At 35.2% G+C, this 18,165-nt stretch overlaps 1 protein-coding gene across 1 annotated transcript in view; it reads left to right on the top strand.

Annotated features, from left to right (window-relative positions):
• sv2bb (synaptic vesicle glycoprotein 2Bb) overlaps positions 1-18,165 on the top strand; it is a 42,253-nt gene that overhangs the window by 14,647 nt on the left and 9,441 nt on the right. The window contains exon 2 of the mRNA XM_073831948.1: positions 12,619-13,316. Within this exon, the coding sequence (XP_073688049.1) occupies positions 12,857-13,316 (460 nt within the window). The 5' untranslated portion in view covers positions 12,619-12,856. The remainder of the gene's footprint in view (positions 1-12,618; positions 13,317-18,165) is intronic.

Below are 18,165 nucleotides of genomic sequence, written 5' to 3'. Positions count from 1 at the left end.
ATCAATAAGTACAGATCACTGCAGTTTCCAACAGTTACTAGAGGCAGTAAAACAGCGAGCACTTTTCATACAGAGTTAGAACTACAGCTTCATGTTTCACTTTCCAGATGTAACAAGCTTGCTCGGTAGCTAACCCGGTACGGAATTTGACTTACGATGTGGAATCCTTGGGTACGAATCCTGTGAAAAAACATGAGCTGAAAGATGAGAGATCGAAAAACAAGCTAAAATGGCATGCTTGCAATCGTGATTGCGTTTTTAACTCACATTCGCTTTAGTTCATACTATCGGTAGGTTTAGGTGTAGTGCAGATGGTACGGCTTTTTTAAAACGTCACAGAGCATTAGAGTTATAGCCCCACTCAATGGACATTTAAAATCAGAACTGCGGTAACACATACAAAACCAACGGCACACGTACCATACCATTTGTACGTTCATTTGTTCCGGTGAAACTCTCCCTTTCATTACAGCTCTTTCATTGGGAGTCATGTTTTTCACAGGATTTGTACCCAAATCCGTGCTGGCTGAGCTACCAGGCAAACTTATTACGTCCAGAAAGCAAAACATGGAGCTGTAAACATAACTTTGTACAAAAATGATTACAAGTGCTCACTGTTTTACCACCTCTAGTGGACTTTTCTGTTGGAAACTGCGGTCATATGTACTTTAGTGGTACGTATTTCGCATCTTGTGAAAATGTTCCCACAGGCACATTTTCAACATGAAACCAGGTTGAGTTGGTGATAAGTGATTCACTGATTCATTCATTTAATTTTTTTTTTTTTTTTTTTTAAATGCTGATCAATTTGAATCATTAATTTAACTGATTCGTCTTTATGAGTGATTGAATCATTCATTCAGGTTTTTCAAAAACACTGACAGATTCAGGAATTGATAGACATTGGTGAGTTACAGCTTGTAGCAGTTATGCTGCGGCATTGTTTGTTTGAATCAACTAAAAGAGACAAAAAGTATCTGGCCTCATTCATGAAGTGCGTAAATATGAGGAAATTTGGAGTAATTTGCATGTAAATCAGACCTTCACAAAAACTCTCCTCTGGATTCACAAATGCTTCGTAAACATCAGATTTAATAGTTAAACGTGTATCGTAATGAATTCCAATCATTCGTAAACAGGACGCTCATATACGCTCTTTCACAATAGTGTGTTTTTACAACACGTCATCAATTAGCCATATTGGCGGCGTTGAACGTAAACGATGCCACTTAACTGAACAAAACTTGCATATTTTGCTGATTATTTCTGCAGAAAATGATCAGTTACTGTCATGTTTTGGGCTGTACTAATCTGTCAGACTGGAAAAAAAACATTTGGAGTACTATAGACTGCCAAAAGTTATAACAAATCAGGGAGAAGAGTGCAGTATTCTGGCTGAGGAACTATAGGCGTTTGTGGTTGGTCAAACTAAACCAGGATTTCCGGAGCAAGAATCTTGACAACATTTGTGTTTGTTCTTATCATTTCCGGTCAGTTAGGTGAAATATTAAGCTAACATCCTAATTAATACTGCTAGTGTGCATCTTTACCACTTATTAACTTGCAAAAAATACTGTGCCCTTTCCTGCTTACTAAGTTCTTCTCTATATGATTTAGCAGCTTCCACATGTTTTTCTGTTGTTTAGACAGCATAAATGAGCAAATAACGTATTCAGTAGTACATTAACCGTGCGATACATGCTGATGTTTACATCTGAGTATCTCCAATATGGCAACACATCCAGGTAACAAATCATGATGTAAGTGCGAACCCTCTATTTAGTGATTCACTGATTCATTCATTTTAAATATTTGTTTTAAAAAATGCTGATTCAGTCACTGACGAATCATTGAATCGTTAATTTCATTGATTCACTCTGTCTTTATGAGTGATTAAATCATTCATTCAGGTGGTTCAAAAAAACGCTGACAGATTCAGGAATTGATTCAGGAACGCCAGTGTGTTCCTGCTTGTAGTGGTTATGCTGTGGCGTTTTTTTGTTTGATTGATCAAAAAGGGACAACAAGTATCTGGCCTCATTCATGAAACACATAAATATATGAGTAAATCTGGAGTAATTTCAGAGTAAAGCAGGCCTTCCCTGTTCACAGTTTGTAAACATCAGATTTGATAGTTAAATGTGTATGGTAAATAATTCCAATCATTTGACTATTCATTTTGACTAACTAAAATTAGGTGGTAAAGTATAGGTGGTAAAGATACATACGAGCAGTATTAATTAAGATCTTAGCCTAATATTTCACCTACCTGACTGAAAATGATAACAGACACAAATGTTGTCAAGATTCTTGCCCTGGCAATCCTGGTTCAGTTTGGCCAAACACAAACGCCTTTTGTTCCAAGATAGTTTATTAGGATCTTTCTGAAGATCAGTGCTCAGTTTAACTGTTCAGAGAAAACAAATATCAACGTCAGCTGGACATCAAATTAACAGTGACATGATTTTTGGTCACCGAAAATGTAATCAAATATCAACGTCTTATGACGTGTGCCTGCTGGGAACACTATACATAGGAGATTGTAGGACACATTGAATGGATGGTATAATATACAGTTATGAAATACACTGTAAAAAGTGAAGAGTTGGATCAACTTAAAAAAATTACTTCAATTGGTAACACCTAAAAAATTTAAGTTGATTGAACTAAGATTATTTAAGTGTGATCGACCACACTTAGATAATCTTAGTTCAATCAACTTAAAATTTTTAGGTGTTACCAATTGAAGTAATTTTTTTAAGTTGATCCAACTCTTCACTTTTTACAGTGTAGGTAGACTGTCCCAGAACATTCTCATTACTTCAAATGGGTAGGATAGTTGTCATAGTCATGTCATGTATTTGGTTTCTCCCATTGTCTCCCCCTGCTAATCTGTCTGCTTTGGTTTAGTCCTTGTTATCTGTTTCACCTGTCTTTGTAATTAGCCACCCTTTATAAGTCTGTCTTTGAGTTGAGTTTACTGTCGGTCTTTGCTCATGTTTTACGTTTGGTGTGTGGAAGTTCTTCGTGTTCCTGATCTGTCAGTTCCTTGGATTATATTAAAAGACTTTGTATTTGTTATATCGTGTCTCGTCTCGTCTCATCCAGCACCGCACCGTAACAATAGTAAATACCCAGGGCCGTAATGTTCAGATATATGTTGAATACTGAGATGTAATAGGCTTTCATTTTAGCTCCTGTCCCTGATAGCTGCACACACACACCTAACCATCCACAATCTTGCCATTTTTGGTGACATTTTCTTCCATTTTGGGGAAGGAGTGTGATATGAGGGCCGTTTGAAGAGCCTGTCATTTCTCACACTGTGCCACGTCTGCGATAATGAGCTATAAAATATGATGAGAAGGAGAGATATCGCATCAGCTCTTTCACAGCAGCCTCCCTATTATTTTGTTTATTTCTTCTGATCTTTTTTCAGACTTTTCCGGGATCTTTTGCTTTGTTCTGCCATCCTGGAATATTCCGTAAAGGGCATTTTATGCATAATGTCAAGAATATGGTGTTCAAGAGGCAGACAGAATTAACATTTCTCTGTCCAAGAAAACAGTAGCAATTTAAAGCAATTTAACTGTTTTTTACATACAGTGGTATGCGAAAGTTTAGGAACCCATTGCAGAATCTGTGAAAATGTGAATAATTTAAATAAGAGAGATCATACAAAATGTTGTTTTTTTTATTTAGTACTGTCCTGAGTAAGATATTTTACATATAAGATGTTTACAGTCCACAAGACACAAAAATAGATTAAATTATTAAAATAACCTCCTTCAAAAGTTTGGGAACCCTTGGTTCTTAATACTGTGTGTGGTTACCTGGATGATTTACGACTGTTTTTTTGTTTTGTGATGGTTGTTCATGTCCCTTGTTTGTTCTGAACAGTTAAACTGAGCACTGATCTTCAGGAAAATCCTCCAGTTGCTGCAGATTCTTCAGTTTTCCAACATCTTTTGCATATGTGAACCCTTTCCAGCAGTGACTGTATGATTCTGAGATCCATATTTTCACACTGAGGACAATTGAGGGATCCAAACACAACTATTAAAAAAGGTTCACTGATTGCTCCAGAAGGAAACACAATCCATTAAGAGCCGTGGGGTGAAAACTTTTGAACACGATGAATATGTCCAAATTTTTCCTATTCTGTTGAAATATCTTTTTTTTTTTTTTTTTTTTTCTATTTATTACTGCCCTTCGGAAGCAACAGAAGATACTTGCATGGTTGTGTTTGAATTTCTCAATTGTCCTCAGTGTGAAAATATGGATCTCAGAACCAACCAACAGCAGAGAGCTTCTGTTTTTCACCTGTTGAGTTGTATAAAAACAGCTGTTCCCAATGAATCAGGGTAATTAGGATGCTTTAGAACAGCTTGGACTATTTGGAATGGTATAGAACTTTGGATTTTCCCATAGACTGTATGAGTATGAATAATTTTACACATCATCTTATTATCTTTTGGGAGAAGCCTGTGTCATTTCCGGTCAAAAAAAAAAAAAAAAAAACTCTCGGGTTGAATAAAAGTAACTTTAAGTCAGAATTTGCCAGGGGTATGAATAATTTCGGCCTTGACTGTATTTTGTAGTATTTTGTAATATGTCAACACGTTTTTACACTTCTTTGTAATATAGGTCTGCTTTATTGTGGAATGCTTCTGGTTGAACCTAAAATATCACTGCCATCCACATTATTACCCACAATGCTTCATAATCCCAAACCACAAACCTCTCTGATACTTTTCCTATTGGGAGACCTTCATTCTACCCCTTACTAACAGGTAATCTGTCATCCTCCAAATATTTGAGGATAGACCTAATTACAGTTCCACGCTTGCCCACTGGACAGTTTGCCATCTCCGTGCTCAAGCTGTGAATATCACCAGCTGAATCCAGCAACTAACTAGAATCTTGTTATCCCCATGGATAATGAAGGACGGGCTCCACGTGACAGAGTGTTAGCCTACTGAATCTTTCATGGCCAGGCTTCTATGGTTTGACGCATGTGTTGTATATTTGGCTTGACGTGGGTGCGGCGCAGTGCACTGGAAGTGTCTTTTACCATGGCTGTCTTCTTGCTGCAGTGTGTTCTCTCTCAGGGAAAGTTCTCAAGGCCTTGCCATGCACAAAAAAGCTCTTTTGCTATACACACATCACTCACCCGAGATGGCACGAGGTGCAATGCTATTTTTGAGTTAGCAGCTGCGATCTTTCTGTATGTAGTCGGTATATGTAGTTATTTTTGGATCACTTGTAGCACACAGGAAAAAAAGAGGTATTTTCTATACCATTTTCTCAGTGTGTGCTACAAAGTGGCCCAAATTGCAACTAAATTTTCAAAGAAACAGCAAATAACACATCAAATTAAACAATACATTTGAAATATATATATATATCTTTCTAAAGAAACAAAGACTAAAATAGTATTTTCTTGTAAAATTTACTCTAATAATCTGTATGTATATATTTAGAAATTGACACTTCACCCTTAAATTAATAGTTCACACATAAAAAAAATGACAAACTATCAATTTAGGCTTTTATTTTATTTTATTTTATTTTATATGTTTTGTTAAATTAAATACAATTGAAAAAATCTTCTCTTATATTTGTTCAAAAGACAATTTATTTTAATTTTTAATTTTATTAATTTAATTTTCATTTATTTATGTTTTATTAAATTGAAGTTTATTGATTTTATTTTATTAAATCAAAGACAATTGTTTTTATTTTTAATTGATGTTTTATTAAATTTAATTAAATCAAATGCAATTTATTTTACTAATATTTTATTAAATTAAATTAAAAATGTTCTTACTTCATTTTATTGGTTTAAGTATAATATGTTTTATTTTTTACATTTTTATTTGGTTTTTTATTTATTTTATTTTATTTTATTTTAATTATGTTTTATTAAATTGCATACAATTTATTTATTGTATTTGTGTTTTATTAAATTAAATACGATTTATTTATTTTTTATTTTATTTATTTTATTCTATTTATTTTATTAAATTAAAGGCAATTTATTTAAATTTGTCATTTTATTTTTTATTTAATTTATTTGATTTGTTTTATTAAAGACAATTAATTTTATATTTAATTTATGTTTTATTAAATTAAATTAAATACAATTTGTTTATTTTATTTATGTTTTATTACATTACAATTTATTTTATTTTATTTATTAAATTAAAGAATTTATTTTAATTTTTAATCATTTTTTGTGTGTTTTATTAAATTGAATACAATTTATGTATTTTGTTTGTTTTATTAAATTAAAGATAATTTATTTATATTTCATTTGTTATTTTATGTGTTTTATTAAATTAATGACAAATTCATTTTATATTTAATTTATGTTTTATTAAATTTAATTAAATTCATCACATTTTTTTTTTATTATTATTTCATTATTACCTTTTTAATTTGGTAGATGTTAACCTTTTTAACCTGGTAGATGTTTCACTGTATTTGTGAAAAACAGACACCTTCTAATTTAAATTTATTAAATTTAAATTCTGTGTAAGAATTTACTCACTTGGGGCTATTACAAATGGCAAAATTATTGATATGTGTGATTTTGCAATAGGTTTAAAGCACTGTGTTCATGCAGTGCAAACAAGCATTGATTAGACGTTTCTTCAAGAACACTGTTTTAAACATTTATATTTAGCCTGAATAACAAAACAGTCATTGCCTTAACTATCAAGTCTGCCTGATTGTCATAGAAACTATTGGCATTGTCATAGTAACTATTGCTCGGAAAGTACAGCTAGAAACGTTCTCTTGTTTCAATTTGCAAAGAGCCAAGTGTCTCCTGAAGGCTCGATGGAAAAGGTATCAGATGAACCTGCAACTGATTCTTTTTGAGAAAAGCCCATCTGGAAACTCTGACCTTCACTTGTCTTTGTCAACAGGGAATGAGCCACTTTGTCGCAGATGCCGGCAGGCTGAGAAAATGCCAAACTGCACATTTACCTCAGCGCAGTGCTCTTCTGGACAATAAACAAATTCACTGTTATCCACACAGGACACGAAAAACCAAAGTGAATCAATCTTGAATAAAAAGCCATTTAATGAGCTCTAGCAGTTTCGCCCAACGCCGTGCCAGAATCGCCCCTCTCATATAATGCACAGATGGGAAGTAATGTTTAACAAGACATGGGAATTTGGAGGGGAGTGTGCTGCCTCAAATGATTGCAAATTGATTTTTGCCCCAACAACAGTTTTCTAATAGGTCTTGTTTGGATCAGTTCCTGAGGGAAATCTCACTCTCTGTATTGTTGATGACCCTAAAGAATATTCGCACGGACTGAATGTGTTCTACTTTTAACCCTTTGCTTGTGTATCTCCCATCATGACGATTTCAGTCTTATACACAGTTAAACTTAGCAGGTTTGTAATATTTGCACTGTAAAATGTGTGAATACAGCAATAATATAAAGCCTACCTGCATGTTAGAGCTGTTATTCAGAGGTAAACAGGTAATGCAGTTAGCACCTGTTGCTGTGTAAAATTCTCCCTCCAAGATGTAGCCATGGGTAATACCTGTTCAAAAACATATGACATTTTATAATATCGCCTCACAGATAATCAAAATAACATTTCCAGCTATCCTTTTGTAGCACTGGTAACTATTCTAACAGGCTAATCAGCTAACAGCATGCTAATTTGTAGCTATGTAGGCTAGCTGCATACTTAGATGGCTTGCTAGTCAGCTAGCCGCTTGACTTGCAGGTTAATATAAACAGTATGCAAAACTACAGCTAACCAAATGAAAAATGTTTACATGGGTTAGCGACATGTTGGCTGGCTAATCAGCTAATCTTTTTTTACAAAATCATCCTAAATTATTTCTTCCAGGGTATAAACGTGTCAGCACACATATAACAGTACAACCATATTTAATTTTGTGTTATGTTGTTTTATTAGAAAACACAGTTAAGCTAGATGTGTGATTTATTTCATTGTTACTATGGTTTCACTGTCAATACTGTAGTTAAACCACGGTTATTGTAGTAAAACCATGGTTAATTCTGTTGTTACCATGGTTTTACTGCAAATTCTATGATAAACCATGGTAATTTTGTAACTACCATGGTTTTACTACAAAAACGATAGTGAAACCATGGTTCTTGTAGTAAAACCATGGTTAATTTTGTAACTACCATGGTTTTACTGCAAATTATATGGTGAATTTTGTGATTACAATGGTTAAACTATGGTTTTCCTGCAAATGCTATAGTAAAACCATGGTTCTTGTTGTAATACCATAGTTAATTTTGTAGTTACAGTGGTTTTACTGCAAATTCTATGATAAAATCATGCTATTTTTGTGGTTACTATGGTTTTACTACAAATCAAATAGTAAAACCATGGTTTATTCTGTGGTTACTATGGTTTTACTACAAAAACAATAGTTAAACCGTGGTTACTGTTGGAAAACCATGGTTCATTTTGTAGTCACTATGACTTCACTGCCAATACTGTTGTAAAACTATGGTTACTTTTGTAGTTACTGTGATTTTACTACAAAAACATAGTTAAACCATGGTTATTGTAGTAAAACCATGGTTAATTCTGTAGTTACTACGGTTGTAGTACAAAAAACATAGTAAAATCATGGTTCTTGTAGTAAAACCATAATTAAATTTGTAGTTACTGTGATTTTACTGAAAATGCTATGGTTACCATGGTTAATTCTGTGGTTACTATGGTTTTACTACAAAAACGATAGTTAAACCATGGTTCTTGTAGTAAAACCATGGTTAATTCTGTGGTTACTATGGTTTTACTACAAAAACAATAGTTAAACCGTGGTTACTGTTGGAAAACCATGGTTCATTTTGTAGTCACTATGACTTCACTGCCAATACTGTTGTAAAACTATGGTTACTTTTGTAGTTACTGAGATTTTACTACAAAAACATAGTTAAACCATGGTTATTGTAGTAAAACCATGGTTAATTCTGTGGTTACTATGGTTTTACTACAAAAACAATAGTTAAACCGTGGTTACTGTTGGAAAACCATGGTTCATTTTGTAGTCACTATGACTTCACTGCCAATACTGTTGTAAAACTATGGTTACTTTTGTAGTTACTGAGATTTTACTACAAAAACATAGTTAAACCATGGTTATTGTAGTAAAACCATGGTTAATTCTGTGGTTACTATGGTTTTACTACAAAAACAATAGTTAAACCGTGGTTACTGTTGGAAAACCATGGTTCATTTTGTAGTCACTATGACTTCACTGCCAATACTGTTGTAAAACTATGGTTACTTTTGTAGTTACTGTGATTTTACTACAAAAACATAGTTAAACCATGGTTATTGTAGTAAAACCATGGTTAATTCTGTAGTTACTACGGTTGTAGTACAAAAAACATAGTAAAATCATGGTTCTTGTAGTAAAACCATAATTAAATTTGTAGTTACTGTGATTTTACTGAAAATGCTATGGTTACCATGGTTAATTCTGTGGTTACTATGGTTTTACTACAAAAAAACATAGTAAAACCATGGTTCTTGTAGTAAAACCATGGTTAATTCTGTGGTTACTATGGTTTTAATACAAAAAAAAAAAAAAGCATAGTAAAACCATGGTTCTTGTAGTAAAACCTATATCCTAAATCCTATAGTAAAACCATGGTTAATTTTCATAAGGGAAGTCATTAGTTGTTGTATTTACACAGTTAGCACAAAATCACAAAGCAATTTTAAGTGATTTTTATGAGGTATAAGTCATTAAATTACAATAATGTTTTGCTAATGACACACTTAAAGGCATGAAACACTTTTTACCTTTGACATAACAGCTCAGGATAGTCGCCAGTGAAGGTTTTAGGACTCATGAATGGAAATGCTAACGGCTAGCTCTTTCCTGTTATTTTAGACCACCTTGATTAGCAAATTACTTTCCCGCTCTCTTTCTCCTCTCTGCTGTTCTGTCTAATTAAAGCCATAAAAATCCCATAAATATAATTAATTTAGACAAATCTGAAGTGAATGAGTCTTACTATACGTACATCATCTTCATGTCTTCTTCATCAGCGCTAATTAATCTGGAACAGGCTCATGTGTATGACCTCGCCGTTCATTATGCGATTATTCAAATTAGCAATTCAAAGGATGATCCCACTTGTGCCCTCTCGCTCCAACCAAAGAAATTCAAATTAGGGTTCTTGTTTAACTAAACTAATAACCCGCACACCTAATTCATGAGCGCCATTTCCCGTAATGAGTCCACAGGTCTTATAGGTAGTAACAGATAGGATGGACGGTATTCACATATGTATGGGGGAGTAGAGTGCTCTTCTACATTGTAATTCACAGTGTGTCTGTCTGCTGGCGATGTGAATATACGGACCGGTGGGAATAAGACATGGGAATAAATCCGTAAAACCTCGCTTGAGGCAGAAAGACAGCAAGAATTGTGTCGAGTGAGACCGATCTCATTTGCTGCATTAGCAGAGACCCAAACGGCTGTTGAATAAATGAGAAGAGGTCTCTGCATCTTGTGACAGGCCTGGGTTTTGTTTGTGAGTTCATTTAGTCACAGCTTTACAAAGCCTATTTAAAAAAAGTGTGAAACAAAGGAAGGAACATTGATGAAGCATGTTGTGACATGCTTGACAAGTAAAAAGGGCTGGTTTTTGTTAAGGAATGCATGTTCAATTTATTGTTCTTACAGAGACAGTTGCTTGCATATTTTAATGGACTGTTTAATTTAATGACTGTTTAATGTGTTTAATTATATGCTTATTTAGTTCAGGAAAAACTTGCAACAAATTAAACATGCATTTTTACTACAAAAAACCTGATTGTGCAGACCAAACCATAAGTCGTAGAGACTTGAAACTCATAGGGATGGTAGTCTCAACCCAATCGGAACTGACGGGGACACTACAGGGATCAAAAGTACAACATTTCTCATTACTTCTAAACCGTCAGTCGTAGTATGTCATTGGAATCCTTTGGATTGGAATTGGAATACGCCTCATATTCGATTGTGAACCTGGAGAAATTTTCAAGTATTTTGGATTTTTTGCAAAACCTACTTTTGCGAACTAGTCCTACGTTTTTTGCCCGATCGGAACCAAACCAGTGCAGAAAAGATTCTCTGGCGAGAGAATATCAATAATTATCAAAAAATAGTCTAACTTTCGACTCACCGTCGCAAAGAGACTCCAAAACGTTCAAAAGGGACAGGGCCACTTTTAGTAAAATGCCTATAACTCCTGAACGGAATGAGAAATCAGGACACTTACGAAAGAAACTCAGGACACTTATGAAAGAGCTCAATCTGAGATTGCAGGAGCCACTTGGTGGTGCTATAAAAAGGAAAAAAGCATAAAAATGGCTTTACCCACGCAACCATTTGTCCTATCAATGTGAAAATCGTTGTGCACAGTCTTGGTCCAAAGTGCCACAAGTGTCTATAAGGATATTTGTGTATCTCAAAAAAGCTTATTAGACATGGTTAACAGAAGCCGATCGGAACATAACTAGGTGGGTCTGTTTGACTCACTGCCCCAAAGGTCTGTGAGAAATTTGAAAGGAAGCTTTTTTGAACATACACGTGATATTTGTATCATATGACATAACTCCTTATTCATAACAACCTTGCCTCTAGAACCACTGCTGTTAATCAAATCGTTTGTTAAATGATTGAGAAGATGTAAAAAACCCTACTTTTGTGAACTAGCCCTAGGTTTTTTGCTCAATCTGAAAAAAAAAACACTGCAGTACAATTCTCTGGACTTTCTAGGTCAATAATTATCACAAAAAAAAAAAATGTTGGAATGTACCCTTTGGGAAGCTATAACAGGGTCGTTTAGAAAAAGGGCATGTCTGAATTTACTCAAAATCCTATAAAGCCTAAAGGAAAACTCAAAACTTCACAAAGCCTGGTGAGCACATGCGACAAGTGATTCTAAACAAGCATGCAAAGTTTTAAGGAGGCCACAGCTCGGACCACAGCTAGCGCTATAACAGTCAAATGCCTTAAAGCACTTGAACCCTGGTAATCACTGCTTGCAGCTATATTTTATTTATCTGTCTGTCTGTCTATCCATGGCATCTGCAGTCGATGTATTTAGTTTTTGCAGTCAATATAGCCCTTTATATTAAATAAAAATATTTTTTAATCTAAATTAATTTACTGTATTTACCTGAGTGCCAATATACCCTAACAACATTGTAGATTTAAATGACTATTTTTCTTTTATACTCCAAATCACCCAAAAATGAAAATTACCCCATGATTTACTCACCCTCAAGCCATCCCAGGTGTATATGACTTTGAAACAAATACAATCGGAGTTATATTAAAAAATGTCCTGGCTCTTCCAAGCTTTATAATGGCAGTGAATGGGTATTGAAATTATGAAGCCCAATAAAGTGCATCCATCCATCATAAAAAAGTACTCCAAACGGCTCTAAGGGGTTTAAAAAAAGCCATAAGTCACAAGTCATATACACCTATGATGGCTTGAAGGTAAGTAAATCATGGGGTAATTTATTCTTCCTTTATGCTTGATGTTAAAGCATTCATCCAATGTTTTGTGTATTTATCTCGGTGTTGATTTCCATTTGCAGGCTCAGCATGTGGCCCAATGAAAGCTCCGAAAATCAAAGGTGATTAGAAGTGATCAACCGCCATCCTTACAGTCAAACTCAAGGGACCCATTTGATTGGAGCCTCAAGGACCTCTCAAGATTTCTTTAGCTGTGAACACTCAAGCAGATCAAAAGAACACTGACACAAACCAAAACAGCCACGGATTATGCCTATATAGGCTCCGACGTGCAGTGTAGGTAAGAACATCTCTGAAACCATGGCGGACCCCTACCACAACAACATTTACCACCAGGGAGACGGAGACAGCTATGGGACATATGGACAGGGAGGACAGGACGGCTATGGTTATCAGACTGACTACCCTCCCCAGGAGGAAGACGCCGCCAGCGACGCCACTGAGGGACATGATGAAGATGATCAAATGTATGAAGGGGAGTACCAGGGCATTCCTCATCCAGATGAGGTCAAGGCTGCCCGGAGGGCGGCGAGAGCGAAAGCGAGGACCGCTGCGGACACCGTGTCAGAACAGGAGGAGCTTGCTGAACAATACGAGGACATCATGGAGGACTGTGGACATGGGAAGTTCCAGTGGACCCTGTTTGTGGTGTTGGGTCTGGCGCTAATGGCAGACAGCGTGGAGTGCTTTGTAGTGGCCTTGGTGCTACCCAGTGCAGAGAAAGACATGTGTTTGTCCCACGCTGAGAAGGGAATGCTGGGTAAGTCACCGTTTTAGTGTTTAGAATAGCATACTACCATAGTATATCTGCAGTGAACACCTGAATGATCCACTTAATTAGCCAAAATGGGAAGTATACTTCACTTAGGCTATAGGTACTGGTGTCCCATGATGCATTGCACTTAACCTTACATTTCCATTGCTAACCCTTATTAAATTAACAATGTTTTTACTACAAAAAAAAAACATAAATTAACCATGGTTTTGTTACACTAACCATTGTTTAACCATGGTTTTTGTAGAAAAGCTGTGGTAAATGGTAATCAGTATGCCCAAAAACCATGGTTACTACACTTTTACTACAATAGAGCCATGGTTAATTTTCGTAACAAGCAATTAAGCTGGTAACATCTCTTTATTGACTCACTATTTGATCAAATTGCAAATATCAAGACATAAACAAAAGGCTAAATTACCTTATTTAGCATACATGCTAACATATGTTTTGAAAGTTGCACTATTTGTAATTTGTCGTCTTAAAAATTTAACACTCATAAAAACACTTAATTGATCTACAAAATTAGCTAAAATGGAAAGTATACTGCACTTAGGCTATAAGCACTGGATCCCAAGATGCATTGCACTCAACCTTAAATTTTCAGTGCTAACCCTTATGAAAATTAACCATAGTTTTACTACAAATAAAACCAAAAAACCATGGTTACTAAAGAGATTACGTGAGTACTAAAGTACTCACTTGAGGTAGGTAGCCATGGCATTTGTAGAAAAACTGTGGTAAATGGTAATCAGTATGCCCAAAAACCATGGTTACTTCACTTTTACTACAATAAAACCATGGTTAATTTTCGTAACAAGCTATTAAGCTGGTAATATCTCTTTATTGACTATAGTTTTACTACAAATAATACCAAAAAAATCATGGTTACTAAAGAGATTACGTGAGTATTAAAGTACTCACTTGAGGTAGTGGGATGAAAGTGTAGTTTACTACTGTTCGAAACATTTACCGCTGCCTAATTTGCACTGTTTCACGTTATGAAACATAGCAGGCCGTATACAATGTAGTAGTATCTAGTTAGCATTATGCTAGCACTTGGCATGAACAATCTGAGAGGATACAAGTCGGATTTTCTTGCTGTATATTGATTTTTATGGATGTAAGCCATGTGCTGACATCCTTTTTCCGGAATCCTTCTTTATAACAAAAAAACAGCCAAGCAAAACCACAAGAATTACATTTAGCTGGAGTCCTGGATGTGGTTCCATATGCACATGCTGATGAAAAGTTTTAGTGTAATTAAACCTAGTGATTTTGTGAATTGAGACAGACCTGAATAATGGCATACAGTCAATTTTAGCCAGCTGGTACTTCAGGAGACCATCAATTAAGAATGTTCTCAAATTAGCTAATGGAGCACTCGATGGCTGAGATTCATGCGGCTGGGTTTCACGCTCGGTTTTACATCAATCCACTCTTGCTTAGTAAGGCAGTTAGGGGAACTGACTCGTGACTCCCAAAGGTACTGTACGACAGAGATGGGTTGGTCTTCGGACAGACTAAAGCCTCAGAGAAACAATTAAGCAAGACCAAGCAAGTGTAGAAATTGGAGTAAGAGTTAGTTGTGTTTAATGTGCCCCAAATGTATTGCCTCTGTAGTTGAGACAGAAGCTTTGTGGTACTGGTAGAATTCATTTTTTGATTAATCTGCTTCTTAATTTATTAGTTACAACAGAAAGCCAAATTTAAAGACTTCAGCTTACCAAGTAATAATAAAGACAATCTACAAATCTGCTATCGGACTGAATTTTTCAAGGCACCAGAGGTGACAGTGCAAAACCTTCCCCCGTCTGGATAAGTGATATTGATGTGTGTGCAGAAGCTGCGTGTATGAGAGTAAAGACTGTCTGCGAGCATCAGGGAGCCAGAATGAGCGAGCACTTTCTATCCCGCACACCAGTCGGTTGAGAACAACTGAGTCAGCAGTAGCCCGACAGATCGATAGCTTCTCTCCTGACCTTGCTCTGATACATAATCCTGTGCCCACCTCCCTCTGCTATCACCATCAGCCTATATTCATGACTCGCTTTTTCATATTCTTTACATTGCTTTCGGAGTTGGTTCTGATATGCTATCTTAACAGAGACATTTTAGCTTCTTGCAGGTCAGAACATGATGTCTTGTAGAGGGGTTTGCCACTTTCACAGCTTTTTGTAGATGATTTCATTTTTGGCTCAACTCTTTGCCAGATTTCATGTTGGGTTGCTTGTCAACTAGCTAATAAAGTGCAGTCACAGTTACTGTTTGGCGAATTTTCACCGGCGAAATCCAGTCATTTCAATAGGAACCCATGCGATCGGGAATTTGGCATGAGGACAAATGATTACCTCACGCAGATTATACATCGGGTTCAGTTAGTCATGGGAATTTTCCCACATTTGCCAAGAGAAAGCTGCTTTGTTTAAACACTATTGATAGACAATGTTATCTTCATATACAAGATAATAGACAATGGACATTCCTTCTTTTTTCGGTGAAAATTTGCCAATTGTTTGGCATTATTCCTGAATAATTAGGCTTGTTTGAAGATTATTATCTCAATATGTTGTCGAAATGTTTGTAGGGGGGCATAAATGGTAATCAATACACCAAAAAACATGGTTACTACTATTTTACTACAGTAACACCATAGTTAATTTTCGTAACAAGCTATCAAGCTGCTAACATCTCTGTATGGACTCACTATTTGATTGAACTGCAAAAATCAGACACAAAAATCAAACAGCTAAATAACCATACTTAGCAGAAATGCTAACATATCATTTTTTTAAAGTTGGACTATTTGTAATTTGTAATCTTAAAAATGCGACACTCATAAAAACACGTAATTGATCCACAAAATTAGCCAAAATGGGAAGTATACTGCACTTAGGCTATAGGTACTGGTTTCCCATGATGCATTGCTCTCAACCATATTTTCCAGTGCTTACCCTTACAAAAATTAACCAGTTTTACTACAAATAAAACCAAAACAACATATTTACTATAGTTACACCATGCAACCACAAATTAATCATGGTTTTGCTACACTAACCATAGTTTAACAATGATATTTGTAGTAAAACTGTGGTAAATGGTAATCAATACACTAAAAAACATGGTTACTACAATTTTACTACAGTAACACCATGGTTAATTTTCGTAACAAGCTATTAAGCTGCTAACATCTCTGTATGGACTCACTATTTGATCGCACTGCAAAAATCAAGACATAAACAAAAGGCTAAATAACCATACTTAGCAGAAATGCTAACATATAATTTTTTGAAAGTTGTTGTCTTAAAAATGCAACACATAAAACATGTAACTGATCCACAAAATAGCCAAAATGGGAAGTAAACTGCACTTAGGCTATAGGTACTGGTTTCTCATGATGCATTGCACTCAACCTTAAATTTCCAGTGCTAACCCTTACGAAAATTGTACAATAAAACCAAAAAAACATGATCAGAGAGACGTTGCATTTTGGTTGAGAATGAAAATCGAGTTAGTTGACGTCGTTATTGGACATCAAATAATTGTTGACAATAATCAAGACATAAACAAAAGGCTAAATAACCATATTTAGCAGAAATGCTAACGTATCATTTTTTGAAAGTTGGACTATTTGTATCTTAAAAAAAAGTGTTAAAACTTATCTTAAAACTGAAACAATTATAGAAACAGTGCAAATCGTAACATAACAGCCAAAAGGCATCATTCTGAATATCTGTGACTATATCGATAAACTAAAGCGGTTTACAGGGGTTGAATTTGAAGACATTTCCAAGAAGGTTTTCAAGGCTAGCCAACCTTATAAATTAAGTAGTAGACTTTTTACTTATCTAGTCATTCAAAGTGTCTCAAACATTGAAGTAAAATGGGTAATTTTTGCACCACTATACTACTTTTTTCACCAAATGTAATCTCAAAAGTTTCATGTTTTTTATTGAAATAGTTTCCTTAACCCTCCTTTATCTCTCATTGGTCAAAAAAAGCATATAGCCCCACCCAAACTCACACCATTGGTTAAGTCAGTGTTGCTATGTCAGGCTGGTCAGAGTTCTCAAACAAACAAAGGAATGTTTTGAAAATACTAAGTGTTTTCACTTCTGAGGGGAGTAAATCTAGCCTACATATTAAACTGGGACAGGTGAAAGTATTTTAGTGTTGAATAAATGACACAATCCAACTTTAACTCCAGAAATGTAAACTGAAGTTGTCATGTTAATCTGTATGACAATAAAAAATAAAATCACAGCATCGGCTTAACCTTCGGCCCTCATTTTGGCTCTGAAAGGTTGTCACGACTGCGTGACTCGGTGGATTAAGGCTGACCAATGGGATGCTGGGAGGATCCTCATGCTGAGCAGTGGGGGATAATGGAAGCTCCATATGTTGATCTGCTCATAGAGGACGGTGCTGTCACTCTCACACTAGTCTTACACCAAACTCCCTTCACCACATGACCATCTGTACTCCACACCAGGCCCTTACGCATATGCCTATGCGACACTATAGTTTTAGGGGGAAAATCTGCAGAATAGGTTTGATAAAATAAGTTTAAAATTGCTGAGAGTAAGGCATTACTCATAATGTTGGCTGAAAGCATAATAGAATTAGATTAAATATTTATATTAAATGATTTAATGTAATAAATGCTTAATACTTATACCTGATTTTTAATTGTTAAATATTTAACAATGTTAAATATTTATTCAAAAACTTAAAGGAGACCAGAAGCAACCTATGTGACAAGGTCATTCGTTCCCTGGGAAGTGAACACTTGCGCCATTTGCTAACGTTTGAGCTAAAAAATAGCTTTAATGTT

The sequence above is a fragment of the Garra rufa genome, chromosome 25, assembly GCF_049309525.1.
Source record: "Garra rufa chromosome 25, GarRuf1.0, whole genome shotgun sequence".
NCBI classification, from domain to species: Eukaryota; Metazoa; Chordata; class Actinopteri; order Cypriniformes; family Cyprinidae; genus Garra; species Garra rufa.
The sequence above is the reverse complement of the archived record's forward strand: the minus strand, read 5'-3'. Positions and strand labels throughout refer to the sequence as shown.